The sequence below is a fragment of the Chiloscyllium punctatum genome, chromosome 49 (assembly GCF_047496795.1).
Source record: "Chiloscyllium punctatum isolate Juve2018m chromosome 49, sChiPun1.3, whole genome shotgun sequence".
Classification (NCBI taxonomy): Eukaryota; Metazoa; Chordata; class Chondrichthyes; order Orectolobiformes; family Hemiscylliidae; genus Chiloscyllium; species Chiloscyllium punctatum.
In genome coordinates this window covers 59,212,398-59,237,063 of record NC_092787.1, presented here as the reverse complement: position 1 = coordinate 59,237,063, position 24,666 = coordinate 59,212,398, and the positions used below count along the sequence as shown (strand labels likewise).

Below are 24,666 nucleotides of genomic sequence, written 5' to 3'. Positions count from 1 at the left end.
ATAATTTTCCATAAGTCAGAATCCCCACAACATGAAAGCAGGCCATTTAGAGTCATGGAGATGTACAGCATGGAAATGGACTCTTCGGTCCAACCTGTTCATGCAGACTAGATATCCCAACCCAACCTCAGCCCACCTGCCAGCATCTGGCCCATATCCCTCCAAACCCATCCAAATGCCTCTTAAATGTTGCAATTGTACCAGCCTCCACCACTTTCTCTGGCAGCTCATTCCATACATGTACCACCCTCTGTGTGAAAAAGTTGCCCCTTAGGTCTCTTTTATATCTTTCCCCTCTCACCCTAAACCTATGCCCTCTAGTTCTGGACTCCTCAACCCCAGGAAAAGACTTTGTCTATTTACCCTATCGATGCCCCTCATAATTTTGTAAAACTCTATAATGTCACCCCTCAGCCTCCAATGCTCCAGGGAAAACAGCCCCAGCCTGTTCAGCCTCTCCCTATAGCTCAATTCCTGCAACCCTGGCAACATCCTTGTAAATCTTTTCTGAACCCTTTCAAGCTTCACAACATCTTTCTGATAGAAAGGAGACCAGAATTGCATGCAATATTCCAACAATGGCGTAACCAATGTCCTGTACAGCTGCAATATGACCTCCCAACTCCTGTACTCAATACTCTGACCAATAAAGAAAAGCATACCAAATGCCTTCTTCAATATCCTATCTACCTGTGACACCACTTTCAAAGAGCTATGAACCTGCACTCCAAGGTCTCTTTGTTCAGCAACAATCCCTAGGACCTTACCATTAAGTGTATAAGTCCTGCTAAGATTTGCTTTCCCAAAATGCAGTACCTCGCATTTATCTGAATTAAACTCCATCTGCCACTTCTCAGCCCATTGGCCCATCTGGTCAAGATCCTGTTGTAATCTGAGATAACCCTCTTTGCTATCCACTACACCTCCAATTTTGGTGTCATCTACAAACTTACTAACTGTACTTCTTATGCTCACATCCAAATCATTTATGTAAATGACAAAAAGTAGAGGACCCAGCATTGATCCTTGTGACACTCCACTGGTCACAGGCCTCCAGTTTGAAAAACAACCCTCCACCACCACCCTCTGTATTCTACCTTTGAGCCAGTTCTGTATCCAATTGGCTAGTTCTCCCTGTATTCCATGAGATCTAACCTTGCTAATCAGTCTCCCATGGGAAACGTTGTTAAACGCCTTACTGAAGTCCACATAGATCACATCTATCGCTCTTTGTTATTTCTTCAAAAAACTCAATCAAGTTTGATCCAACAGGTCAACAACAACCCTCTGGATCATGCCATCCACTCCTACTCTCCTACCTGCATTTCCCATGGCGAACCGACCCAGCCTACACATCCCAGGACATAATGGGCAATTTAACATGGTCAATCTTTGGACTGTGGGAGGAATCTGGAGCACCTAGAGGAAACACACACAGACACAGAAAGAATGTGCAAACTCCACACAGACAGTTGCATGGGGGTGGAATCAAACTGGGACCCTGATGAGGTGAGGCAGCAGTGCTAACTACTGAGCCAACGTACTGCCCCTATTCTATTGCAGAGAATGAGGGCACAGGGAGAATTGAACTACAGGGTAACCTCGATTATCCGAACAACACTGACGGGGAGTATTTTTTTCAGATAATCAAATGTTTGGATAACAGTTTACCCAAGCTTTGGCAGCTTGAGATCTTGTTAGGATAATGTGAAATTTAGATAATTGGTGTTTGAATAACGAAGACAATATTGTGGTTTTTTTAATGTTAAACCCATCGTGACATTTAACATTCCAACTGTGGGATATTTGTGTTTCACCCAAAAAAAAGTCAGATCCATCAGATTCTCATCAACTTGTTCAGAGATATTCACACAGGTGGGATTTGAACCTAGACCTCATGCCTCAGAAGTAGGGACACTGCCACTTCACCATAGAATCACCGAATCCCGACAGTGTGGAAGCAGGCCATCTTGCACCGACCCTCTGAAGAGCACCCCACCCAAACTCACCCTTCTACCCTATCCCTGTTAACCCTACAAGAGGCTATTTGAAGGGATACTTTTGTTACTCAAATGTAGATACATTAAATTAACATGTTCAGCTGTGTTGTGGCATGTCTCTGAAGCAGATAGGGACTTTAACATGGACCTCTTGAAGTACCTGCACCACAATAACCCTAACCAATTGGATTAGCCTTTTCTTTTCCTCTTAGTTTGACCATAAATTGGGAGCAAAATGAATAGTCATTTGGACAATTACAGAGCAATTAGTCTGGATTTGTTAACTAATTTGGTTGCGTTTATCTGATAAGGTAGTGGAGGGGCTCGAGGAGGGTTTCTGTTTGGAGAATGTAAGTGGATGCTGTGCGTAAGTGACAGGGTCTGCTGTCAGTGTGGACCCAGGCAGCAGGGATGGCTGAGCACAGGACCCAGGCTTGGGGGCTGCTGGAGAGGGTAGAAGGAAGTGGCTGCATACAGAGGAGATAAAGGAGGCTCAGGCTTCAACTGCAACAGGAAGAGAAGAATGAGGCTGAAGAGGAAAGGCAGAAAGTGAGCCTTCTATCCTGGAATACTCAACTACCTGGGAGTCAGGAAAACTTGAAGTCACTGAGGTAATGAATTCTTTGAAAATGAATGCGCTTATCTCTAGCATGCATACGATTGGAGGAGAAAAGATGGTGTTGCAAAAGCACAGTGAATTGTTTCATTTAAACCTGCCTTTGGGGTCTGAGATGCAGTAAATAGGGTAGTAACTGTCTACAAAGAATCCAGCATTGTGTGCACGCAGTAGGAGGTTCATTGGTTCTGATCTCACCAGTTTGTGGCAGTGTGTTTAGGATGATGGATTTTAACTCCATAGAAGTGTTGCTAACTTATGTCAATTGTCTTCTACCAATTTAAATATCATAGGGTCTAGGAATTTAATGCTTTCTTCATGTATTATGACTTTATAATGTAACAGAGTATAGATAATTGAGACTATTAATGGATTTTTAAAATTCTGGTTCTGTGTGGGTTTATTATGTCAACTGAAATGAAGAAGATATTTCGATTACATGACCATATCACCTATAAATGTGTTGGTAAGAATGAAAAATGGGCCTGAAAATGAGATAATAGCTGCCAAAAATATAAATTATCCCTCACTAACTTGGACCTTCCTGCCCAGAACAGGGTCTTTTGAAGATTTGCATAATGTACTGACAAGTTACTCCAGAGTGATTGATATTGTAGGAGCTGCTCATTGACACTGTGCTATTTGAGAAAACAAGAGAAACATTATATTGACCGATTCTACAAGCAATCTCATCAGATTCAATTTATTTGTCCGTTTCAGTACCATAAAGTACAGTTTGTGCTTGAACACTTTGAATGCAGAATCCGATTTATTTTAAAGAGACATGGGATCAAGACAGACTAAATTCTCAGATAAATAACTTCAATATAAATATGACTTGACATAGTGATCGTATACAACAGCAAAATAAGCTTTTTGCATCACAAAGCAGTCAGTGCATCACACAGCCTTTGCTCTGGTAACTGAGCAAGCAGAGACTGGTAGATTATATGCCTTTCAACAAATGGAAGATGTAGCAATGCCCAGAAGAAAAAAAATTCCTCAATAACCACAAACAAGCTTAACACAACAACACAGATACAGGGCATAATAGACGCTCATAAATTAAAGGAGGCTACTTCACATTTTCACCAGTGGACTATACAGTAACAAAATGGCATACACACTACACATTTCAGTGCATAATGTTCTCTGTTGATACTAACCAATGAAACGGCATTTTACTAAATACAATACTGAAATACCATTGGCCCTTTTTGCAAGCATGACTTTGACACTACACATTAAAGATGAGGAATACTTCAGTTTGAAAATTAGTGGAGGAATGTGTTCAAAAATTTTGATTCAAATTCCATCTTCAACAGAAAGGCTTCTCAATGATCTCACACCACTTTGTCAAACATAATTTCGGTAAGCCTTGGTCCAAAGCAAATTGGGATGAACTCTGTTGTACCCCTGGGAGGGAGAAGTCTCCAAAAGGTAGCATTGCACTGAATATTAAACAATCAATCTCATGCTGTGTGGTTAAAGACTATTAAGCAAAATATTTCTCATTCATAGTCTCACCAATTCTAACTCAGTTTGAACGGTTTATTAATTAAAAATCAACCTCATGCAACTTGTTCCTCCACTAATAAAAATGTACACTAAATAAACAAACATAACTCTACCATTTACACATGTCCTAGCAGTACTCAGAGCATCCTTATAAGATTTGGTAATTACAGTATTATGTAGCTTTTTTAATTGTTTCAAAACGTTGCATCCATTGTTAAACAGGTTTAGCTAAGTTCACTAGCTTTATTTTTAGCTCAATGCATACATGTTGAATTACAAAGGTTGCAACACCAAAACTTCACAGATAATAATATTCTCCTCACTGGGAAGGAAACATTTGTGAATAAGAATTTGTGAACGTCTTGATGTATAGCTTCAGTCTTAACTGCTAGCTTCTTCATCTGGCTTATTCATTTTCTTTAACGAGTTAAGTAACTTCTGGGGAGTGAGAATGTGTGTGGATCCTGCAGTTTTGAGACATAATGTAGTTTAGATTGGTGGAAAATGCAACTTATATTTATAAACCATATTAAGGTAACTTTTTAATTTCTTAAAAATGCAGTACCTCTTCTCCTGGAGTTTCAAATTCAACAATCCATTTTACTTATGGAAACTGACTTGGTGCTTGTGAAAGCTTTGAATACTTTTATATCATCTAAATAGTGTCTTGTCTCGATAAAATAGTGATACAGAAGTACTTCTGATAATAGCATTAATATGAGGCAAAGGGATACTGCAGATTTAATAGCATTGCATAAAATCACTAGAAATTGCAAATTTATTTTTTCCAAAAAAAACTTTGAAGCTGTTAAAATCTAAGGGCTACATTTTTAACAGGAAGAAAATGTTTCATAAGATTATTTTTATGGAAAAGAAAGATATTTTTAAACAAGCAACTTGCATTAACCCTTTGCAGTAGCATTTCTCTGCAGAAATATGCATTTTAAAATTTATTTTGTGAGTTTGATTTTTTAAATCAATAATAGTCCTATCAAAATTTTGTCCCTGCATGATGTCAGGAGTTGTATTTTGTATGCAAGAAAAATGCCTGAACCATCTTAAAAGCATTCAAAGGGTTAAATAGAAAAGTTGTAACTGTAAAGAAGCTATATTATCAAATAACAATTTATATCTTGTTCTTGTTTAAGCCCTTCTGCTTTAAAAGTTACAAGTTGTACAGACAGTTCATTACACAATTTAACAAAAAAATAGAAAAATGTGAAAGAAAAGGTTTGGTAGAGTGAACAAAGAAAACCCTTCAAAAGAGAAGAGTTTCTTTTTTGATGTTTTACTTTTTATTTGCCTTTTTCACTCCTCTTTGGGAGCCTGATCCTCAAATGTAACCCTAGAAGACTCCCTGAAGCCCGGGTGTCTCAGATCCATGAGAAATTTTGTAGGAGTGATAATGTGGGTAGAACCTGTGAGAGAACAGAGGCCAGCTAACACCCTTACAACATGCCCATTTATACCCAAGTTAACTTTCCTGGGAAGAGAAGACAAGTGTGGGATAAGTACACATGCAAATTTCCACAAGGTTTGTGTCTTTCTGTTCTCACTGGGTTTCCTCCCCACGCTGAAGTCACCGTGAGGAATTCAAATGAACTCTGCCTTGAAGCCCTGGAGTGGGCCACAACTGTGTTAAGCCAGGGCTTCCAGACAGATGACCCAGAAGCAAAGGAAGGACTCAAACAAGCTTGCACATAGCCACAGAACAACCATTGCTAGAGAGAGCAGAAAACATTTGTGGTTAATGGACAACCGGTCTATTAAAGTATAGACATAGCAACAATAATAAGCATGTGAAATGATATTCAAAAGAAAAGCGAAACTAAACACTACTAGTTAGACAGATAATATTTAGCATCTATTTTAGTTTTACAGCTAAAAGTTCAGTGTATATTAGCAAATGAGAGGTTTTAATAATTAATTAATTAATTACATGAAACAATACTTGGTAAGAAAATGACTTACCACAGTTAAATCAAGTGACGGCTGATGTTTTGCTATGCTTACCTATTAGCACCTCCCACTTTCCATTGGCCTGTGTGACCTCATAAGCACAGCGCATCTCAGAGCATGAGGTCCCTCCAATGATGAAGATGATAAGACGTGGCCCTGTTCTGTACTCTCCCGGTGTTTTATTTTTATGCCAGTGGCCATATCGGGCACTATATAAAAAGCAGTCACAGTAATGTGATCAAGTGTAATATTCATTACAATCGTCAGCCACATGCTCAAACATGTTCACCTCCATCATATTAATATTACAAACCTATTCCAACACCATATTCTTAAACATTGACCTATAGTTCCAGAATTCTTGGGTTCAGTGTTTTAATTTAGCCACATGTTCAGCTCAATATGCCATATTAGTCTTTGCAGATTGTTTGAGTCATTATTTGAGTGCAGTGAATATTAAAAGATATCTTATTGGCAAATAGCAATATGAGTACCCAATTCAAATATAGTACAGAGACAATACCTGACTGCAGTGGCACTGAAAGAGGCAGTAGAACGAGCAGAAATGTATGGGTAATGTTTAGTGTCCAATTTATCATCAATGGCATCCTGGAGAGGAAACATTCAGAATGAATATTAATCATTGCACATTACATGTCACACATTCTCTTTCTACTTTGGTATGTAATTACTCTGAAGAAACAATACTGTACATCATTGAGCTATGTTATTTAAAATCTCACCTAATTACACAATTGCAGTTTGTCTTCTTTTCATATATTATGTGTATGTACATTTTTCACAGGTGAACCCCGATAATAAATTGCTGTTAACCTGTGTAATATCTTCTAGCTCATAAACGGAATCAAAAATCTTTATAAAAAGATCAGTATTGCTTACTATTTAAATCATTCTGTGATATCACCCCCCTCAACCCCCATCATTGCTTTATTTGTAAAGGCAGGGTTCAGTACAAGATCAGACAGTGCAGAACATCTCAGATGTAGCTCCAATTTGGTGCTGAACTAATTGCTCTCAACATAATCAGGAATGGGGAGGAAATGGCCACCAAGTTTGGACACCTTTGCAACTGAGTGGCATAAAGAGTGACAAATCGCCACTCAAAACTACCCTGATATTCATATAGAACCCCTACAGTATAGAAACAGGCCATTCAGCCCAAAGAGTCCACACTAACCCACACCTCATACCTAGCTCTGTAACCCTGCATTTCTTGTAGCTAATTCACCTAACCTGCACATCCCTGTACACTATGGGAAATTTAACACAGCCAATCCACTTAACCTGCACAGCTTTGGAGTGTGGAAGGAAACTGGAGCACCCAGAGGAAACTCATTCAGATACAGGGAGAATGTGCAAACTCCACACAGACAGTCACACAAAGGTGGAATTGAATCCAGGTCCTTGGCACTGTGAGGCAGCAGTGATAACCACTGAGCCACCTTGCTGGCCTATGAAGCATTGGATTTAAGATTTGAACCTCTGATCCTACTATAATCCTAATAAAAGGAAGGACCAAATAGAGACAAAATCTGTGGGAACAGGAGAAAAGCCTTATAAAGACAGCACTAAGTTAAATACCTGTGCTACTAACTTAATTGGTCAAGGCTTTAGTGAGTGTGCAGAGTCTGGATGGCTATGAATATAATGGGGATAATCTCACCTATTGCTTTACCCTGAGAGTTAAGTACCACGTTGGCTACACAGTCCGCAGTTGCAGCAGCTTGCAGTCCAATTGTACAACTGTTGTTGCCTGATTCTTCTAAAGCTGTACTTTAGTGGAATTGGACATAAATTACCGAGGCAAATTTGGTTAAGTAATTTTCTAGGGATATTCAAAACAATTCCATTAAATTCTCAAACATTCTGAATTACTATTGTTGTCTAAGGGCTTTAGAACCTTAAAGCAAGCTTACGGTGATATTCTGGATCTGCTCAACGCTGGAGCAGTAAAGCGATAGAAATAATCTCTCAACAAAAATATCCTGCAGAGGAGCCACCAAACCAGTAATAAGGAAAACAAGCTTTCAAAGCAGTTCTTGCAAAAACAGCACATTAGCAAGCAAGAGGATAAATCCAGTTCAAGCGTCCATGAAAAGACGTCAATGACCAGTCACCCAAATTCAATGCTTTTGAGAAAAGGAAAAACTTTTTCCGACCTGAAAAACTAATTAAAGGTTTCTAATGTTGATTTTGTTAAAAATCACACAACACCAGGTTATAGTCCTACAGGTTTAATTGGAAGCACTCTAGCTTTCGGAGCGTCGATCCTTCATCAGGTGGTAGTGGAGGGCTCAATCCTAACACAGAATTTATAGCAAAAATTTACAGTGTGATGTAACTGAAATTATACATTGAAACATTGATTGTCTCTTAAGTCTTTCATCTGTTAGAATACCATGATAGTTTCACTTTTTTCATGTGTAAATCACAAAAGCTTTTTTTAAAATGTTGCATTTTCAGGTTAGCTGTTAACAATAGTGATAGCTAGACAATATGTTGAAGGTGCATCAAAAGCCCTTCATCAGGAATAAAGGCAGAGAGAACACACCAGATGGCCTCTTTCTTTAGAGACCGCAATTTCCCTTCCCATGTGGTTAAAGATGCCCTCCAACGCATCTCGTACACTTCCCACACCTCCGCCCTCAGACCCCACCCCTCCAATCGTAACAAGGACAGACGCTGCTGGTGCTCACCTTCCACCCTACCAACCTTCGCAAAAACCAAATCATCCGCCGACATTTCCGCCACCTCCAAAAAGACCCCACCACCAGGGATATATTTCCCTCTCCACCCCTTTCCGCCTTCCACAAAGACCATTCCCTCCGTGACTACCTGATCAGGTCCACGCCCCCCCTAAAACCCACCCTCCCATCCTGCCACCTTCCCCTGCCACCGCAGGTACTGTAAAACCTGTGCCCACACCTCCTCCCTCACCTCTATCCAAGGCCCTAAAGGAGCCTTCCACATCCATCAAAGTGTTACCTGCACATCCACTAATATCATTTATTGTATCCGTTGCTCCCGATGCAGTCTCCTCTACATTGGGGAGACTGGGCGCCTCCTAGCAGAGCACTTTAGGGAACGTCTCCGGGACACCCGCACCAATCAACCACAACGCCCCGTAGCCGAACATTTCAACTCCCCCTCTCACTCTGCCGAGAACATGGAGGTCCTGGGCCTCTCTCACCGCCGCTCCCTCACCACCAGACGCCTGGAGGAAGAACGCCTCATCTTCCGCCTCGGAACACTTCAACCCCAGGGCATCAATGTGGACTTCAACAGTTTCCTCATTTCCCCTTCCCCCACCTCACCCTAGTTCCAAACTTCCAGCTCAGCACTGTCCCCATGACTTGTCCGGACTTGTCCTACCTGCCTATCTCCTTTTCCACCTATCCACTCCACCCTCCCCTCCCTGACCTATCACCTTCATCCCCTCCCCCACTCACCCATTGTACTCTATGCTACTTTCTCCCCACTCCCCACCCCCCTCTAGCTTATCTCTCCACCCTTCAGGCTCTCTGCCTTTTTTCCTGATGAAGGGCTTTTACCCGAAACGTTGATTTCGCTGCTCCTTAGATGCTGCCTGAACTGCTCTTCCAGCACCACTAATCCAGAATCTGGTTTCCAGCGTCTGCAGTCATTGTTTTTACCATATGTTGAAGGTGTTGGCCCACTGTGTTCTCTGTCTATGCCATGATGTTTAGATTGATTCTAATCTAAAAAGTGAGATAACAGAGTTTTACATGAATTCATGCAGTTTTTGAGCAAAGTACAATGTAACCCTGCAAGTACAAATTCACCCCACAAAATATATGTGTGCATGTGGGTCTGTGTGTGTGTGTGTGTGTCTGTCTGTCTGTCTGTCTGGGTTGGGGGATGTGAGTCTGAGAAAGTGTATGTGTGTGTGTAGTGAGTGCAGAGTGTCTTAAGTCTGTGAGGGGGTGCATGTGTGAGTGTGGGAAGGTGTGTGTCTGGAAGGGTGTGTGTGGGTGTCTGTGTCTGTGTGCGCGTCTGTGTTTATGTGTGTCCATGTGTATGTGTGTATAGGAGTGCCTGTGTGTGTGAGAGAGAGAGTGTGTGTATATAAGAGTATCTGTGTGTGTGTGTGTAGTACAATGGTGATCACCTGTAATGTGACATGAACCCAAGGTCGCGGTTAAGGCCCTCCCTATGCGTACCGAACTTACTTATCTGACTTTTTAGATTAGAATCAATCTAAGCATCATGGCATTGTCAGAGAACACAGGCGGCTAACACCTTCAACATATTGTCTGGCTATCACCATTGTTAACAACTAATCTGAGAACGCAACTTTTTAAAAAAAGGTTTTGTGATTTACACATGAAAGAAGTGAAACTATCACTGTATTCTAACAGATGAAAGGCTTAACAGACAATCAACAGACAATGTATAATTTCAGTTACATAACACTGTAAATTTTTGCTATTAATTCTGTGTGTTAGGATTGAGCCCTCCACTATCACCTGATGAAGGAGCAACTCTCTGAAAGCTAGTGTGCTTCCAATTAAACCTTTTGGACTATAACCTGGTGTTGTGTGATTTTTAACTTTGTACACCCCAGTCCAACACCGGCATCTCCAAATGTTGATTTAGCAATTTTAAAACTGTTCACTTGACCAATAAAGTTAACAAATAAGTCAAGAAAATTCTTCAGAAACAAGCTTAGAGTCAATCAACGGGGGGACAAAATTGGGAATAAAAATTGTGTATTGGAATTTGAAGTTTCAGAACCCTATCAGTGAAGTTAGTTAAATCTTTATTATTTCAACAGTTTGAGAGAGAAGTATTAGTTTAATTCATTAACAAACAGGTTTTATCGATTTTAATCACAAAGAAAACAAATCAACGATGAAGGAGTGTGACGTTGAATTCAATGCAAAAATATGTCCAATGCAGAAAGATTCAGCACAAATAATGTCACAGCAGCCATATTTGATACAGACAAACTATCATTATGTTATATTGACTGACATCATTTTGAGAAAGTTGCTACTGACAAGCATTTTAGAAGTCCTACATCAATCTTAGCAAAGGAATATGTCCATTCATCTCTACGCCACATTAGTAAAGCAAGATGAAACATTACATTTTAAAAAGCAATTAAAGTACCAGAAACTTTACCACATTCAATTATTGAGTCAACCAAAGGCCACCAACCTCCATGATGTCCTTGATGAGTGGTGTCCATCGAGACAGTTGATAGGTCTGTTCACTGATACGCTCTTTACGCTCTGGCTTGTTCCTGCGACGTAGGGTTGACTGAGCACCAAGAACAGAATGTGAATCCTCTTTTACTAACATTAGCAAAGTGTACACCTTTTTGACAATTTTGTAAATGCTTTAGTGCTGATGATTTGAATGTTTCTGTATATATCTCAGTCTGAGAAGCTTATCAACCTCTCAACTAGGCCACTAGACTTCAACGCAATAATTTGAGTAAAGCTGAAGACTTGATTTTAATACTAATGTCCAAATGCTCAAGTAGATCTCTAGGTGTTGGGTCTGATAGATTAGCTTTCAAAACCATCTGTAGACAAAATAGCATTAGCTTATGAACCTTTTCCTAGTTTACATTGAATTTTAGACCACAGGAACATGTTATTTAGCATGACTTGTGCGAAATGAAGCCCCTCTCACTCTAACTGTTCTAACTCTGTCAACATATCCTCCTACTTCTGTTTGAAATTGAGATATTCATTTTCCTACTTTCCTTTTACTGTTAATAAATTTAGCTGAAACAGCTTTAAGCCTTTCTCTATACGTCCAAAGATAAACAATCTGTAACAAACAAACACAAAAGGGAATTAAGCACTTTGAAAATTACCAAGCTGCTGGCACTTGATACCCTCAAGGAAAAACAGGAAGGACTGCACTTACAAAATGTAAGCTGACCTCAAGCTGGGAGGGGGTAAGGGGGAATGGCTTTTGTAACTTTGTGAGTAGTTGTTCATTGGATGGAAGGATTCAAATGGATGACAGACATTGGGTTTCTCAACAAGTCCTCATCAGGTGACAGGCTTGCTGGACAGCTGCCTCTTTCAGATGGAATAAAATCAGTTAAATGCTGAAAAAATTCAGAAGGTAGGATTGAAACAAAGTTGACATTTCCAGTCCAGTTTGACTCCTTTTCAAATGGAAGATGAACTGGGAAAGGGCAAGAAAAGCCAACGAGCCCTTCAGCTGAAGATATCTCCACCACTTCAATCTATTCAGGATCAAATTCTGTTTTTGTCTAATTAACTATTGTATCATATCTAAATTGTTGTTTCTTATCAAACTTATACCAGTATCTGAAAATGTTTTACAAATGGGAAACTGTCTACATTGAGTAGACTCATACAGCATCAAAACAGACCCTTCGATCCAACTTGTCCTTGTTAACCAAGTTTCCCAAAGTAAACTAGTCACATTTGCCTGTGTTTGGCCCATATCCCTCTAAACCTTTCCTATTCATGTACGTGTCCAAATGTCTTTTAAATGTTACAACTGTACCTGCATCTGACACTTCCTCTGGCTGTTCATTCCACATACAAACCACCCTCTGTGTGAAAACATTGCTCCTCGGGTACTGTTTAAATCTTTCTCCTCTCCCTGTAAAATGATGCACTGTAGTTTTGAACTCCCCCCACTGTAGGGAAAAGACCTTTGCTATTCACCTTGTGTATGCCTCTCATGATTTTGTAATCTCTATAGGGTCACCCCCTCAACCTCCTATGCTCCATTGAAAATGTTCTTCACCCTCTCCAATTTAATAATATTCTTCCTATAGCAGGATGACCAAAACTGTACACAATACTCCAAAAGTGGTCTCACCCACATCCTGTGCAACCTCAACATGACATCTCACCTCCATACTCAATGGTGTGAGCAATGAAGGCAAGTGTGCAAAGTACCTTCTTAGCCACCTGTTTACCTGAGACACAACTTTCAAAGAACTATGGACCTGAACCCCTAACTCTCTGTTTGACAACATTCCCCAGGATCTATCAGAAACTGTATGTTTACCTTTGTTTGCTTTAACAAAATGCAGTACAGGTACCTCACATTCATCCAGATTAAACTCCATCTGTCAGTCCTCAGCCCATTGGCCCAATTAATCAAAATCCCTTCGTAATCTTAGGTAACCTTCTTGACTGTCCATGATACTACCAAATTTAGTGTCATCCGCAAACTTACTAATCATACCTCCTCAATTGTCATCCAAATCATTGATATAAATGACAAACAAAAGTGGATCCAGCTCCTATCCCTGAAGAACACTACTGGTCACAGACCTTCAGTCTGAAAAACCAACTCTCCCTCTGTCTCCTACCATCAAGCCAATTTTGTATCCAATTGGCAAGCTCTTCCTAAATCCCATGTGATCTAACTTTACTAACCTGTCTACCATGTGGGACCATGTCAAAGGCTTTACTAAAGTCCACGTAGATGTCGATCGTTCTGCCCGCAATCATTTTGGTTACGCCCTCGAAAAATCTCAACTTTGTGAGACATTATTTCACATGTTGAAAGCCATTCTGACTATCCCTAAACAGTCCCTGCCTCTCCATGCATGTAAATCCTATCTCTCAAAAACCCATCCAACAACTTACCCACCACCTATATCAGACTCACTGGTCATGGTTCCCAGGCTTCTCTTTCAGCCTTTCTTCAATAAAGGCACAACATTAGCCAACTTCCAGTCCTCTGGTATATCACCCATGGCTGTAGATGATACAAATATCCCTGATGGTTTTTCCTCTGTAATATCTTCCCTAACCTCCCACAACATCCTGGGATACACTTGATCAGATCCGAGAGATTTATCCGTTTTTACTTTTTTTAAGGTCTTCTTCTTCTGTGATGTGGACTGTTTTCAAGATATCAATACTTATGTCCCAGAGTTCCTAGTGTCCATTTCTTTTTCCACAGTAAAACCTAACACAAAATTTTTATTTAATATCTCTTCCATTTACTGTGGTTCCACACTTATACGACCTTGTTGATCTTTAATGTCCCTGTTCTCTCCCTGGTTGCTCTTTTGCTCTTAATGTATTTGTAAAATCTCTTTGGATTATCCTTAACCTTATTTGCTGAGACTATCGAATATTCCCTTTATGTCCTTCTGACCTCCGTCCTAAGAATGCCCCGACACCCTTATACTCTTCAAGAGATTCACTTGATCCCAGTTGTCTATACCTGATGTATTTCTCCTTTTCATTCTTGACCAGAGCCTCAATATTCTTATTCATCCATTGTTCCCTACTCCCACCAGCCTTATCCCTCACTCCAATTACAAACATATTGCCTCTGAACTCTCGTTATCTTATTTTTGAAAGATTCCCACTTGTGAGTCATCCCTTTACTCACTCCCCCATTAACACTTCAGTCATTTGCCCTGCCTTACTATCCAAGCCCTTAACACTCGGGCAGTCCCGATCCAAGTTTGGAAAGGTGAAATCCCCTACTATTGCAATCCTATTATTTTTACATATATCTAAGCTCTCTCTACATAATTGCTCCTCAATTTCCTACTGGGGGGGGGGCCTATAGTACAATCCCATCAAGGTGAGCATCCCCTTCTTATTTCTGAGTTCCAGCCATATAGCTTTACTGGCAATCCCTCAGAATATCCTCTCTAAGTACAGCAGTAATGTTTTCCTTTTTCAAAAACACTAATCCCCCTACTCTCTTGCCTCCCTTTCTATCTTTCCTATAGCATCTATACCTTGGAACATTAAGCTGGCAGTCCTATCCATCCCTGAACCATGTTTCTGTAATAGTGATGATATCCCAGTCTCATGCTCCCATACATGCCCTGAGTTCACCTGCCTTACCTGTGGGACCTCTTGCATTGAAATAAATTCAATTTAATTCTTCAGAGTTACCTCATTTTCGGACTTGCCCTTGTCTGCCTTTTCCATTTAAATTGATTTTTAAAAATTCAGACCATCCTCAGCTGGCTTTCTATTCTCAGTACAACTGAGGATCCCCTACACCCCCTCTCTACTAGTTTAAATGCTCCTTGAACTAGCTAATCTCCTTGCCAGGATATTGGTCCCGCTCCAGTTCAGGGGAAATCTGTCCCTTTTGAACAGACATTTTCTGCCCCAGATGATCCAAAAATCTGAATCCTTGCCCGCCGCACCATCTCCTCAGCCATCGATTTATATGGTTCCCAACCTCCAAATTCTAACAGGTGGTGTAAGAAGTGAGATCCACAGGACAAAAGGTTTATTTAGCTTTAGATTGAATTTAGATTAAATTTAAACACATATGAAATAGTCCTTAAGTGAAAACAGAAGCTACAATGGCATTGGCATTTGCTTAGAAACAGCTGAGAGAGTTTAACTACAAAAACTGGGCAGTTGGATCAAGATGTACTTTCGGCGTAATACAGGAACATGATGGAGATTGTGACTCTAGCTTTGTTTGACTGTCTAAGGAGTTTCAGAAGGTTAAGATCAAGTTAATAATAGTCTGGAATAGGCAGGCCAACAGCACCCATAAACTGCCTTTTGGCTAAATGAAAAAAAAAATAAAATTCAAGAAAACAAGTTTCCAAGTGGAAAGTGACAAGATAGCCATTTGGATGAAATGGTGACTGAGGCACCTGCCAAGCCACGCTATACAAAGACACAGAGGTCAAAAAGAATCCAACAACACAGCTGCGATCTGAGAATCCAGATTGAGGGGAGACCTAACAGATGCAAGGGTAGCTGTGAGAGTTCATTCGACCACAGAACTATAACAGATCACACAATGTCATAACCCAAAATCAGGTAACTTCAGACAAATCTGACAACAATGATTAGTAACATCTCCCTTCATTTTTTTTCTATCTAGCTACTCATTAGGACCATATTGCTAGGTTTGTGCTCAAAACACCTATGTGCTGCATTGTATGATTGCGTGCAATGTTTTAATGACAATGGAGCTTATATTATTTAAGAAAGCTCAATTGCTTTTCTCACATAGGAAACCTTCACGATGCTACATCTTGTATCATAGCACTACATTCTGATGGAGTCTTAATATTGGATCATCATAAACAATTTTTAATATTAAGCTTTTTGTAAAAGAATTGTGATACAGATCTATTTCTGAATGATTGAATTGTAATTTTGAAGGTGAAATGTCTCACAAAAGTTGAGACACCAGCATAAAGAAGTGTTTCCAAGCTGTCTGTTCTACACACAATAAGTGCAAAGTTAATTAAACAGAGTAACATACGTCTGTAATGATGGGAATTCCCAAGTGAGCCATGTTGTTAATGATCTCACTGTCCTCGGGTGGGATCTGAGCATGTTGAATCAGTTTGTTCAGATTCTCCTCAGTGATTCCTAATTTAGAACGAGAAAGAAAGAGATGGTTTCACTTCAAATCATTATTCTTTTATCAGGCAAGTCCAGCGTTGCTGCTATGACTCCCCAGCAATCACACATGATCCAGGTGCAATATATTCTTATTAATATGGGGAAGTATGGTTCTTGCCATCAATTCCCAATTTCAGTTGTGCCACCAAAAAGATATTCTTAGCAGGAACCAGGTGCATCCATGAAAGAAAGCACAACCATTCCCAGGGCGTACTCCCTCCAACTCTGGCATCAAAGGAAGTTCCCAAAATAATCTCCGGTCCATTACCTGACAAAAGGATGTGGTGTAGAATGGTTTTTGAAAAAGGAGCTACTAGTAAAAATAATTTAAGAACATTGTTCTTGGTGCCCAGATCTGTACATGTTTGCACAGCAACTAGCCACAGTAGAGCAGGGCATATTAGAGGTGGAGTATCTTTTCTTATGTTAGCTCCCCCTTTCAATTCCAATTCCATGTCTTTCTGCCACTTGCTTTAACACCAGCAAATAGGCTCATATCACCCAAAAAGACCAAGTATGGGTTGCGATCAGAAAATGTGAATATAATAAGGCTGCTTCTCTCAGTTCTGAGAGGATATATTGACAGTGGATGTAAATGTAATCTCCCTTGATTTTAATTTCCATTGCTTTGGTGTAAATGAAATCAGGAGAGGGGTATAATTGGCAGCTGATCCAATATCATTCATCTTACACTATTTCACAAAGTCAAAATTACTCCATGCTAAGTTGTACATGGAGTAGTTGAAATAATTTTATCTATCAACCCATTTCCTCCACTCCTTTTGTCAGAAAAGGGACCAAACAAGTTCTGATATATCTTTCACCCAGTCATACAATTTTCTCTTGCATTATTACTGACATCTTTCAGTGAACTATAGGACATCTCACGAAGCAGCCTGATAGAAAACAAGTGAAATGCATGTGTGTCATTTGCAGTGTGGGTAGTACTTTATCCTATGAGGATAGCACTGCTTGCAGTAACCTTAAATGTTAAGGCTTCAGCCACACAGGCTGCATTTCTGATGTTAACCTTTCTTACTCACCATTTTTAAGGAAAATGTAGAGAAGGATGATGCGAATTTTATCGTAAGTGGAGACATTATTGTCCAGCAGAATGGGAACAATGGCTCTCATTGGATCCTTGATCTTCTCTCCCTCAGCATCAGTCCCCATGGCCAGATCCTAAAAAAAACATTTGCAACATTTTTAGGATACTTCATTTTGCAAACTTTGCTTGTAATTGCTCAGAATTTGTAATTGACTAAAGTTTCTCCCACATGGCAGTACCACTGGTCACTTGTCAGATGTTAAATCTGACTGAATGTCAAACGTTGAGTAATCGATCTGCTGGACTTAAAAGTGTGACATTGGATGTTGCTGGTCTGTATTGCAATACATTTTTCACTTTGGCTGCTCAATGTATGATGGGACGATACTAGAATAATTGTAGGAATGGAATTAGAAACTTCACACTGTTATTTTTGAAATTTCAATTCTCGCCACAAATAAACTTTTTAAAAATTAAAAAAAACTTTTGAGAAATTACATCAGGTCATTTCACTCCCGAACTCATTTGTCAGAAAGACTATCCATCACCATCATGTTGTCCTGTAATATGGTGTTCGTATGGGAACAGGAAAAGGGCCTGTTTTAGTGCCTTCAAGTGGTTTGCTGACATTCACACTGTCTCTATTCACATCTGAAGAATGATTCACAAAACAATAACTCTTTATCATATTCTACCCCGGAGGGCAGCATTGACTCAGTGAGTATGTTCAAGACTGAAATTGATAAATTGATAGATACTGATGCCATCAAGATCACGTAAGGCAAATGATAGTGAATTGGCAGCCTTTTTACTTCTTTCCCAACTTTTATTTATTAACAAATAAACTGATTTGCTATTACATGCGTCACAATAATGCACAAAGTCATGAACTACCTCAGTTTGTTTAGGAGATGGGGATATGAACATTGGTGGGCTGGAGGGCAAAGAATAGGATATGTCCAGGGGTCCCCGATTTCATGAATGTTTGACTTACAAATGTGATCCCATTAAGGAGTGTAATTTTAAAGATCCAACATGCAAATATTTCCTGTACTTTTCTGTACTTACGAACAGTTACATTATATTGTCCTGCGTGTGGTCCACATTGCATATCAATTGACTTGCAAACAGATGCAGGAAAGGAACCTATTTGTAACCTGGGGATTGTCTGTACTTAGAGTTACTAGGGCACACTCAAGGGAGTGACTGAGCCTAATAATGAAGAACGCTGGAATTTTACATTTTCCAACTTAAAAATACCAGCTGTACTTAACTTAGCAATGTCGATGTGACCTTAAAAGCATTAATGCATCCTATATAAAGAGTTACAGTAATATTCTTGTTGAATATTTCATTATTATTAGGAATGTTAACATTGCAAAACTTCATTTCTTCCTGTTAAGAACATGAAGAGAAGCCTATCTTCATTATTCCTGAAATTGATCAAACGGATCCTACATGTTCACAAATCTGCTCCAAAGTATTTCTGTCCATGTACAGATTTATGTGGTTAATGTATTTCAGGAGTGTCTATCACAATAAGGTGTTAAACAACAGGTGGGGCAAAGACATTAACTCTTAGTCCTGCCTGATGGTTGCCAGATATCCCACAGGGGATCTGCTGTGTGTTTCTTTCTCTCCCTATGGAAACAGCACCCAACTTTTCCAAGTATGTCCTCATGACAATGGTGAACTACAAGGATGTCACACTATGCTTATGTAGGAATGTTTACCTTGAAAGCAAATTCCAGAAGGTGTAGACCTTGATTCTGTGCTTATGACGAGAGTGTCAAGTCCTACCAAATAGTTAATGCTGGCAGTGGGGGCAAACATTCAGCTTGGGCTGGCAGATGGGCACAAAATGGGTAGTCAGGAAGGCAAGGCCACTTTAAGGTTCAAATCCCAGTAACACTGGGGGCAATGTTTAATTACCTTGGCTAGTGCAAAACTGGTAGCATCAGCTTCAATGTTATTCTTGCTACCCTCCACATTTTATTCTCCATCAAAATCATGGACAGCAATATGGAGGGCAGCGTAAATCCGGGATTCAGCCAGATCCCATGGGTTTTCCACCTTTTGGAGTTGATCAAATGGGCTCTGTTTTTGTGGTGAGCTGCGGACATTCTATTTTCGGGTTTCATCAGATTGGGAGATAAGGCCAGTTATCCAGGGGTGAGGAGAAGGTGCCAGGGCCAATGAGAAATGGTCATCAGTGAGCCAAGTGGTTTTAGCAGGGCTCCAAGGTACATTCAACTCTCTGCTAAGGACTGGGAGATCGGCAGTTGAAGATCTTCCCATGTGTTAATGAAGCTGTTGGAAATCTCCGAATCACCTCTTACTCAACATGAATTAACAATCCCCAGTGTGTTTAATCTCTCACCTGTTCAACTCGGCACAATTTATCCACAGTGCCTTGATAATGTTTCATACAATCCTCAGCAAGATGAAGGTGGGTGGAATACTGCAAAACAAATAAAGGAAATTAAGCATCACATGTAAAGCTAACACACTAATACAATTTCAGTTTATATTTAGGGAGGTGACAACCTAGCGGGATTACCAGGGGAGTGTTAATCCAGACACTTGGTAATGGTCTGGGGACCTGAGTTTGAATCCTGCCATGGTAGATGGTGAAATTTGAATTCAATAAATACTGTATTGAATGATGATCCTGAAATTAAATAATGATGACCATGAAATCATTATCAATTATCAGAGAAATAATCTGGTTCACTAATGTCCTTTAGGGAAGGAAACTGCTGTTCTTATCTGGTCTGGCCTTCATGTGAGGTAAAAAATAAATATTGGCCTGTGAATAAAAAAAGATATTTCTTTGTACTATGCATATACTTTTATCATTAGCCTGTGAGCTCTAAGGTGAGGAAATCCAAACTACTTACCCTGTTGTCTATAGAAGTAATTTTTCAGAATTATAATACCTTGCTTAGTTCCTTCTGATATTGTGGCATCTTCTTCAGCATCTGAGACAAATCCCTCATGGTTGTCTGAATGAGGATAACATGTAATTACTATTCTTACACTGGACGGTACAGATATCACTGCTTCACAACTCAGCTGTTGACATAGTGCACAGACATTCCATTCTACTCATTTCACACAAAGCACATAGTGAACAAAATACCTCCATGCATCCCTGTGCATAGACCATCAAAGCACTATTTCAGCCTTGTACAAACAGCTTGCTTAATCGGAATATTTTTCTCAACAAAACTGAAACTTCCCAGTCAACGAGTTCCAAAGTCCAACTTCACAGAAGCAGATGTGAGATGTACATACAAAAATACAATTTTTATTTGTTTAATGCTGAAGATGTCTATAAACACACTTGTCTGTTATTCGTAAAGAAAGTGATTGTGCTAACTGGAGTTAGATTATCTCACACTCGCCGCTGCGATGTGAAATGACCGCATATTTTGTCACTTTGCCTTGATCCCCTTTGTTATATTTTGCACTGACTCCTGTTGAGTTGATGTCAACACTACCTGCTTTGCATTTGGTTTCTCTTCAGAGTTCTTGAATGAAACAAAGTAAAAGCTGCAGACCCAGCAGTATATTAGACTGCTGCAATGGAGCACACAAAGTTTGTTTCCATTAGAACCACAAAAGCACTGCTCACCAAACCCTCTCAAAGTGCTTTATTTCCCATATTGTGGTCATGCTTCTTCCTTCCTATTGTTCAAACCACCTTAAAATTTATAGGAAGTAATGTTATCTGCAGATGAGAGAGGTTGTGAGTGCAAACTCCATAGAAATGTCTAGCTCATGAAATGAAAAAATTATCAGAAAATTTTAACACGGTGTAATGTTTTTCAGAGCCACTGTCACATCAGAATCTGAAAAGCTCAGTGAATATTTGAGGAGTGAGAGTGACTGGTTGGTTTGTAAGAATCAGTGACTTCCTAACTGTTGATATTTTCCAAAATATTTCTGCTTCTGTCTTCCATGAATTTTCTATTGTGTTGCATTATTAGTTTATGAACAGAAAATGATTCACATACAATAGAAAAAAAATTTCAAAGGTACCATGACAATAATTAAAATTTCAACAGACATTTCCAAAGAACTGGTTCAAACAGGAAAATATGAAGAATTCAATTCAAAGAAACGTTGGAAAGGTCTAAGTCAGTTTAAGAGACAATTGCTTGAATTCAGAGTCACAAAGTAGATCAGATAAATGCATTTCTTCAAGTAATCTACATTATCCTTATAAAATGTCAGTGATAGTCACAACCCAGTGCAGCATTTTAATTTTGAAGTGAATCCAGCATACTGGCATGATCCAGGGAAATCACTTGTTGATCACTTGTTGTTCATATTTCTCCCAAATTTTAATGTCCACACTCCTTAACCTTTGTTACCCCGACTGCTCTGCCAAATCTGTAAATATTGTTTTAGGTTTAAGTTCCCAATTTCATTAATTATCATGGTTACCTCTATAACAGTCCCCCTGGAACAGCTAACTGAGAATCAAATATGTAGGCACTGCTCAGTCACTACACATTTACATTTTAACTGGACTTTAGTTCCCAAATCTTCTGAAAAAGCTGTATGAGGTATCACTAATCAATCTGTTTTAATTCATTTCAATCAAATGGAAGTGATATTTCCTTGCTAGCTTGATGGATACTTGAACTGTACAGCATTGAGCTAGACAGGCCAGTATTAACTTTCAAACCTTATCAAGCTGATCTCTGTCAGGGTAGAAGGTTTGGACGTTATAATTGTTCTTTGTGCCTTTGAGCTAATGCAGGAAATGAATAAGCTAGGGTGTTCATTCCTGATCACTATCCATTAGGTATTACTGGAAAGTTTAGGGTGGATGTCATGTGAAGACAATGTTAGTTTTCCAAATGAATGATATCTGCTTTGATAAGGTGCCAGAGAACTGTTGATTTTATTTCCCAACAAGGCTTTTCAGGATTAGAAAAGGAAGAAAACCGAGGATGTTATAAACTGAACAAATTGAATGTAGCAAAATAGTGTCTACAAACCTTCTCACCAGTCGCCATTCTCTTGCTCGAGGAGAAGTCTTTTAAGGACCGCGTAACCTCCCTGAAAAAAAAGGGATGTTTACACAATCTGAGGGGTTCATGTATTTGATTGAAAATTGAGTCTTCCTTTACCTTCCATTGTCTACTTGGTTCAGAAAACTATTCGGCTTTGAATACGCAAATACTATTGGAACATTTGTTATCCATCAACTGGATTCTGAGGCAAATTTAAGTCCAATTGTTCAAACCTGGAAGCTAACTTTTACCCACTTGCAGCATCTCCAGCTGCCATCCTGAAAACATTTCTGGGCATTTCCTATAGTTTCATATGAAGCAGAGACCATGGATCCAAAGTAATAATGACATCTGTACAAGTGAGCTAAATAAACTCAACTGTCAGATCATTAGGTAAAAACAATGACTGCAGATGCTGAAAACCAAATACTGGATTAGTGGTGCTGGAAGAGCACAGCAGTTCAGGCAGCATCCAACGAGCAGCGAAATCAACGTTTCGAGCAAAAGCCCTTCATCAGGAATAAAGGCAGTGAGCCTGAAGCATGGAGAGATAAGCTAGAGGAGGGTGGGGGTGGGGAGAGAGTAGCATCGAGTACAATGGGTGAGTGGGGGAGGAGATGAAGGTGATAGGTCAAGGAGGAGAGGGTGGAGTGGATAGGTGGAAAAGAAGATAGGCAGGTCAGACAAGTCAAGGAGACAGTAACTGAGCTGGAAGTTTGAAACTAGGATGAGGTGGGGGAAGGGGAAATGAGGAAGCTGTTGAAGTCCACATTGATGCCCTGGGGTTGAAGTGTTCCGAGGCGGAAGATGAGGCGTTCTTCCTCCAGGCATCTGGTGGTGAGGGAGCGGCGGTGAAGGAGGCCCAGGACCTCCATGTCCTAGCAGAGTTCTGTGGGTCAAGATGTATCAAGATGTACCGTGACATGTAGGCAGTCTATGAGCTGGAGTAGTAGACATCAGATGTACCATACTTCACTCCAAGTGAAAACTAGCCTTAACTTCAAATAAAGAATCCATATCACCTTTTACACAATCCTCCTGCATGTATGTTTATGAAGATAAATGTGATATGCTGACAGTTAGTGAAAACACTACTTTGAGGAATGTCTGCATACTATAGATTTTCACCATCAATAGAAGAACCCAGTAAAAATGAAAGAACCATCAATTCTCATTTTGTATACGGATTTTGCAGCTTCATAAGGATTCTATATGTACTCTATCTTTTAATTCTGGGACCACACATTGCTCCAGGCAGCAGACATTGGATCCTGGTAAAATTGTTCAAATGCTTAACTTGCCAAAGCCTAACTGCTGTAATGTTAAAGCAGGAACAGACGTTAAATAACAGAGTCTGAAATGAGGCAGTAATTGAAATTGAACTCTGCAGAAAGGAAAATAAAACAAAGAATTGTGGATGCTGGAAATCTGAAACAACTAACAGAAATTGCTGGAAGAATAACGAAGAGTCACTGGACTTGAAACATTAGCTCTGCTTTCTCTCCACAGATGCTGCCAGATCTGCTGAGTTTCTCTAGCAATTTCTGTTTTACTTCCACAGACAGGAGATTTCATTACTGCTGGAGCTAAATACTACAGACTTTGGGGGAGGAGGAAAGAAGAATCGAACCAGTATCAGTACATAACAGCAAGACAAAACCTGTAAAATAAAATGTTTCTTCGCTGTTTGCTTTCACTTTGGACATTTTCTCACCTAAAATCATTGCTTTCTCGGTTGGGCTTAGAGCTAAAATCAAGCATAAGAAAAAGCTCAACAGTGCACCATTGTAATCCAACAGTAACCTTTAATCACTTGGGTAATGGTCACTAAAAGCATCGCAACCCACAGGTAGAATAACCCTGAAAACTGCATGAAACATGCGTTGTAGTCAAAATCTCCAGAGCATTAAAAGTCCTGCAGAAAAACCGAAGAAGGATTACTAAATCTCAAACACCTAATTGTTGGTAAAGGATCTTCCAACTGAAATTAACAACAGCATTTGTATTTTGGATATCAATATTTCCAATATCTACATAGCTATGGAGAAGGAGAGGATTAGGCAAAATGGGAGGATATTTAATTGGGGAAGAGGAAACT

At 39.7% G+C, this 24,666-nt stretch overlaps 1 protein-coding gene across 2 annotated transcripts in view; it reads right to left on the bottom strand.

Annotated features, from left to right (window-relative positions):
- Positions 1-3,303: 3,303 nt before the first annotated feature.
- Positions 3,304-24,666, bottom strand: part of stxbp1a (syntaxin binding protein 1a) — a 111,486-nt gene continuing 90,123 nt past the window's right edge. Inside the window, exons 11-20 of one of the 2 annotated variants that reach the window (XM_072565550.1) lie at positions 22,554-22,614; positions 20,481-20,546; positions 19,922-20,002; positions 17,537-17,675; positions 16,351-16,460; positions 11,296-11,397; positions 6,617-6,702; positions 6,148-6,302; positions 5,427-5,552; positions 3,304-4,598 (exon numbers count right to left, since the gene is read on the bottom strand). In XM_072565550.1, coding sequence (XP_072421651.1) covers positions 5,443-5,552; positions 6,148-6,302; positions 6,617-6,702; positions 11,296-11,397; positions 16,351-16,460; positions 17,537-17,675; positions 19,922-20,002; positions 20,481-20,546; positions 22,554-22,614 — 910 coding nt within the window. In that variant the 3' untranslated portion in view covers positions 3,304-4,598; positions 5,427-5,442. The remainder of the gene's footprint in view (positions 4,599-5,426; positions 5,553-6,147; positions 6,303-6,616; positions 6,703-11,295; positions 11,398-16,350; positions 16,461-17,536; positions 17,676-19,921; positions 20,003-20,480; positions 20,547-22,553; positions 22,615-24,666) is intronic. The other variant, XM_072565551.1, reaches the window with a different exon arrangement.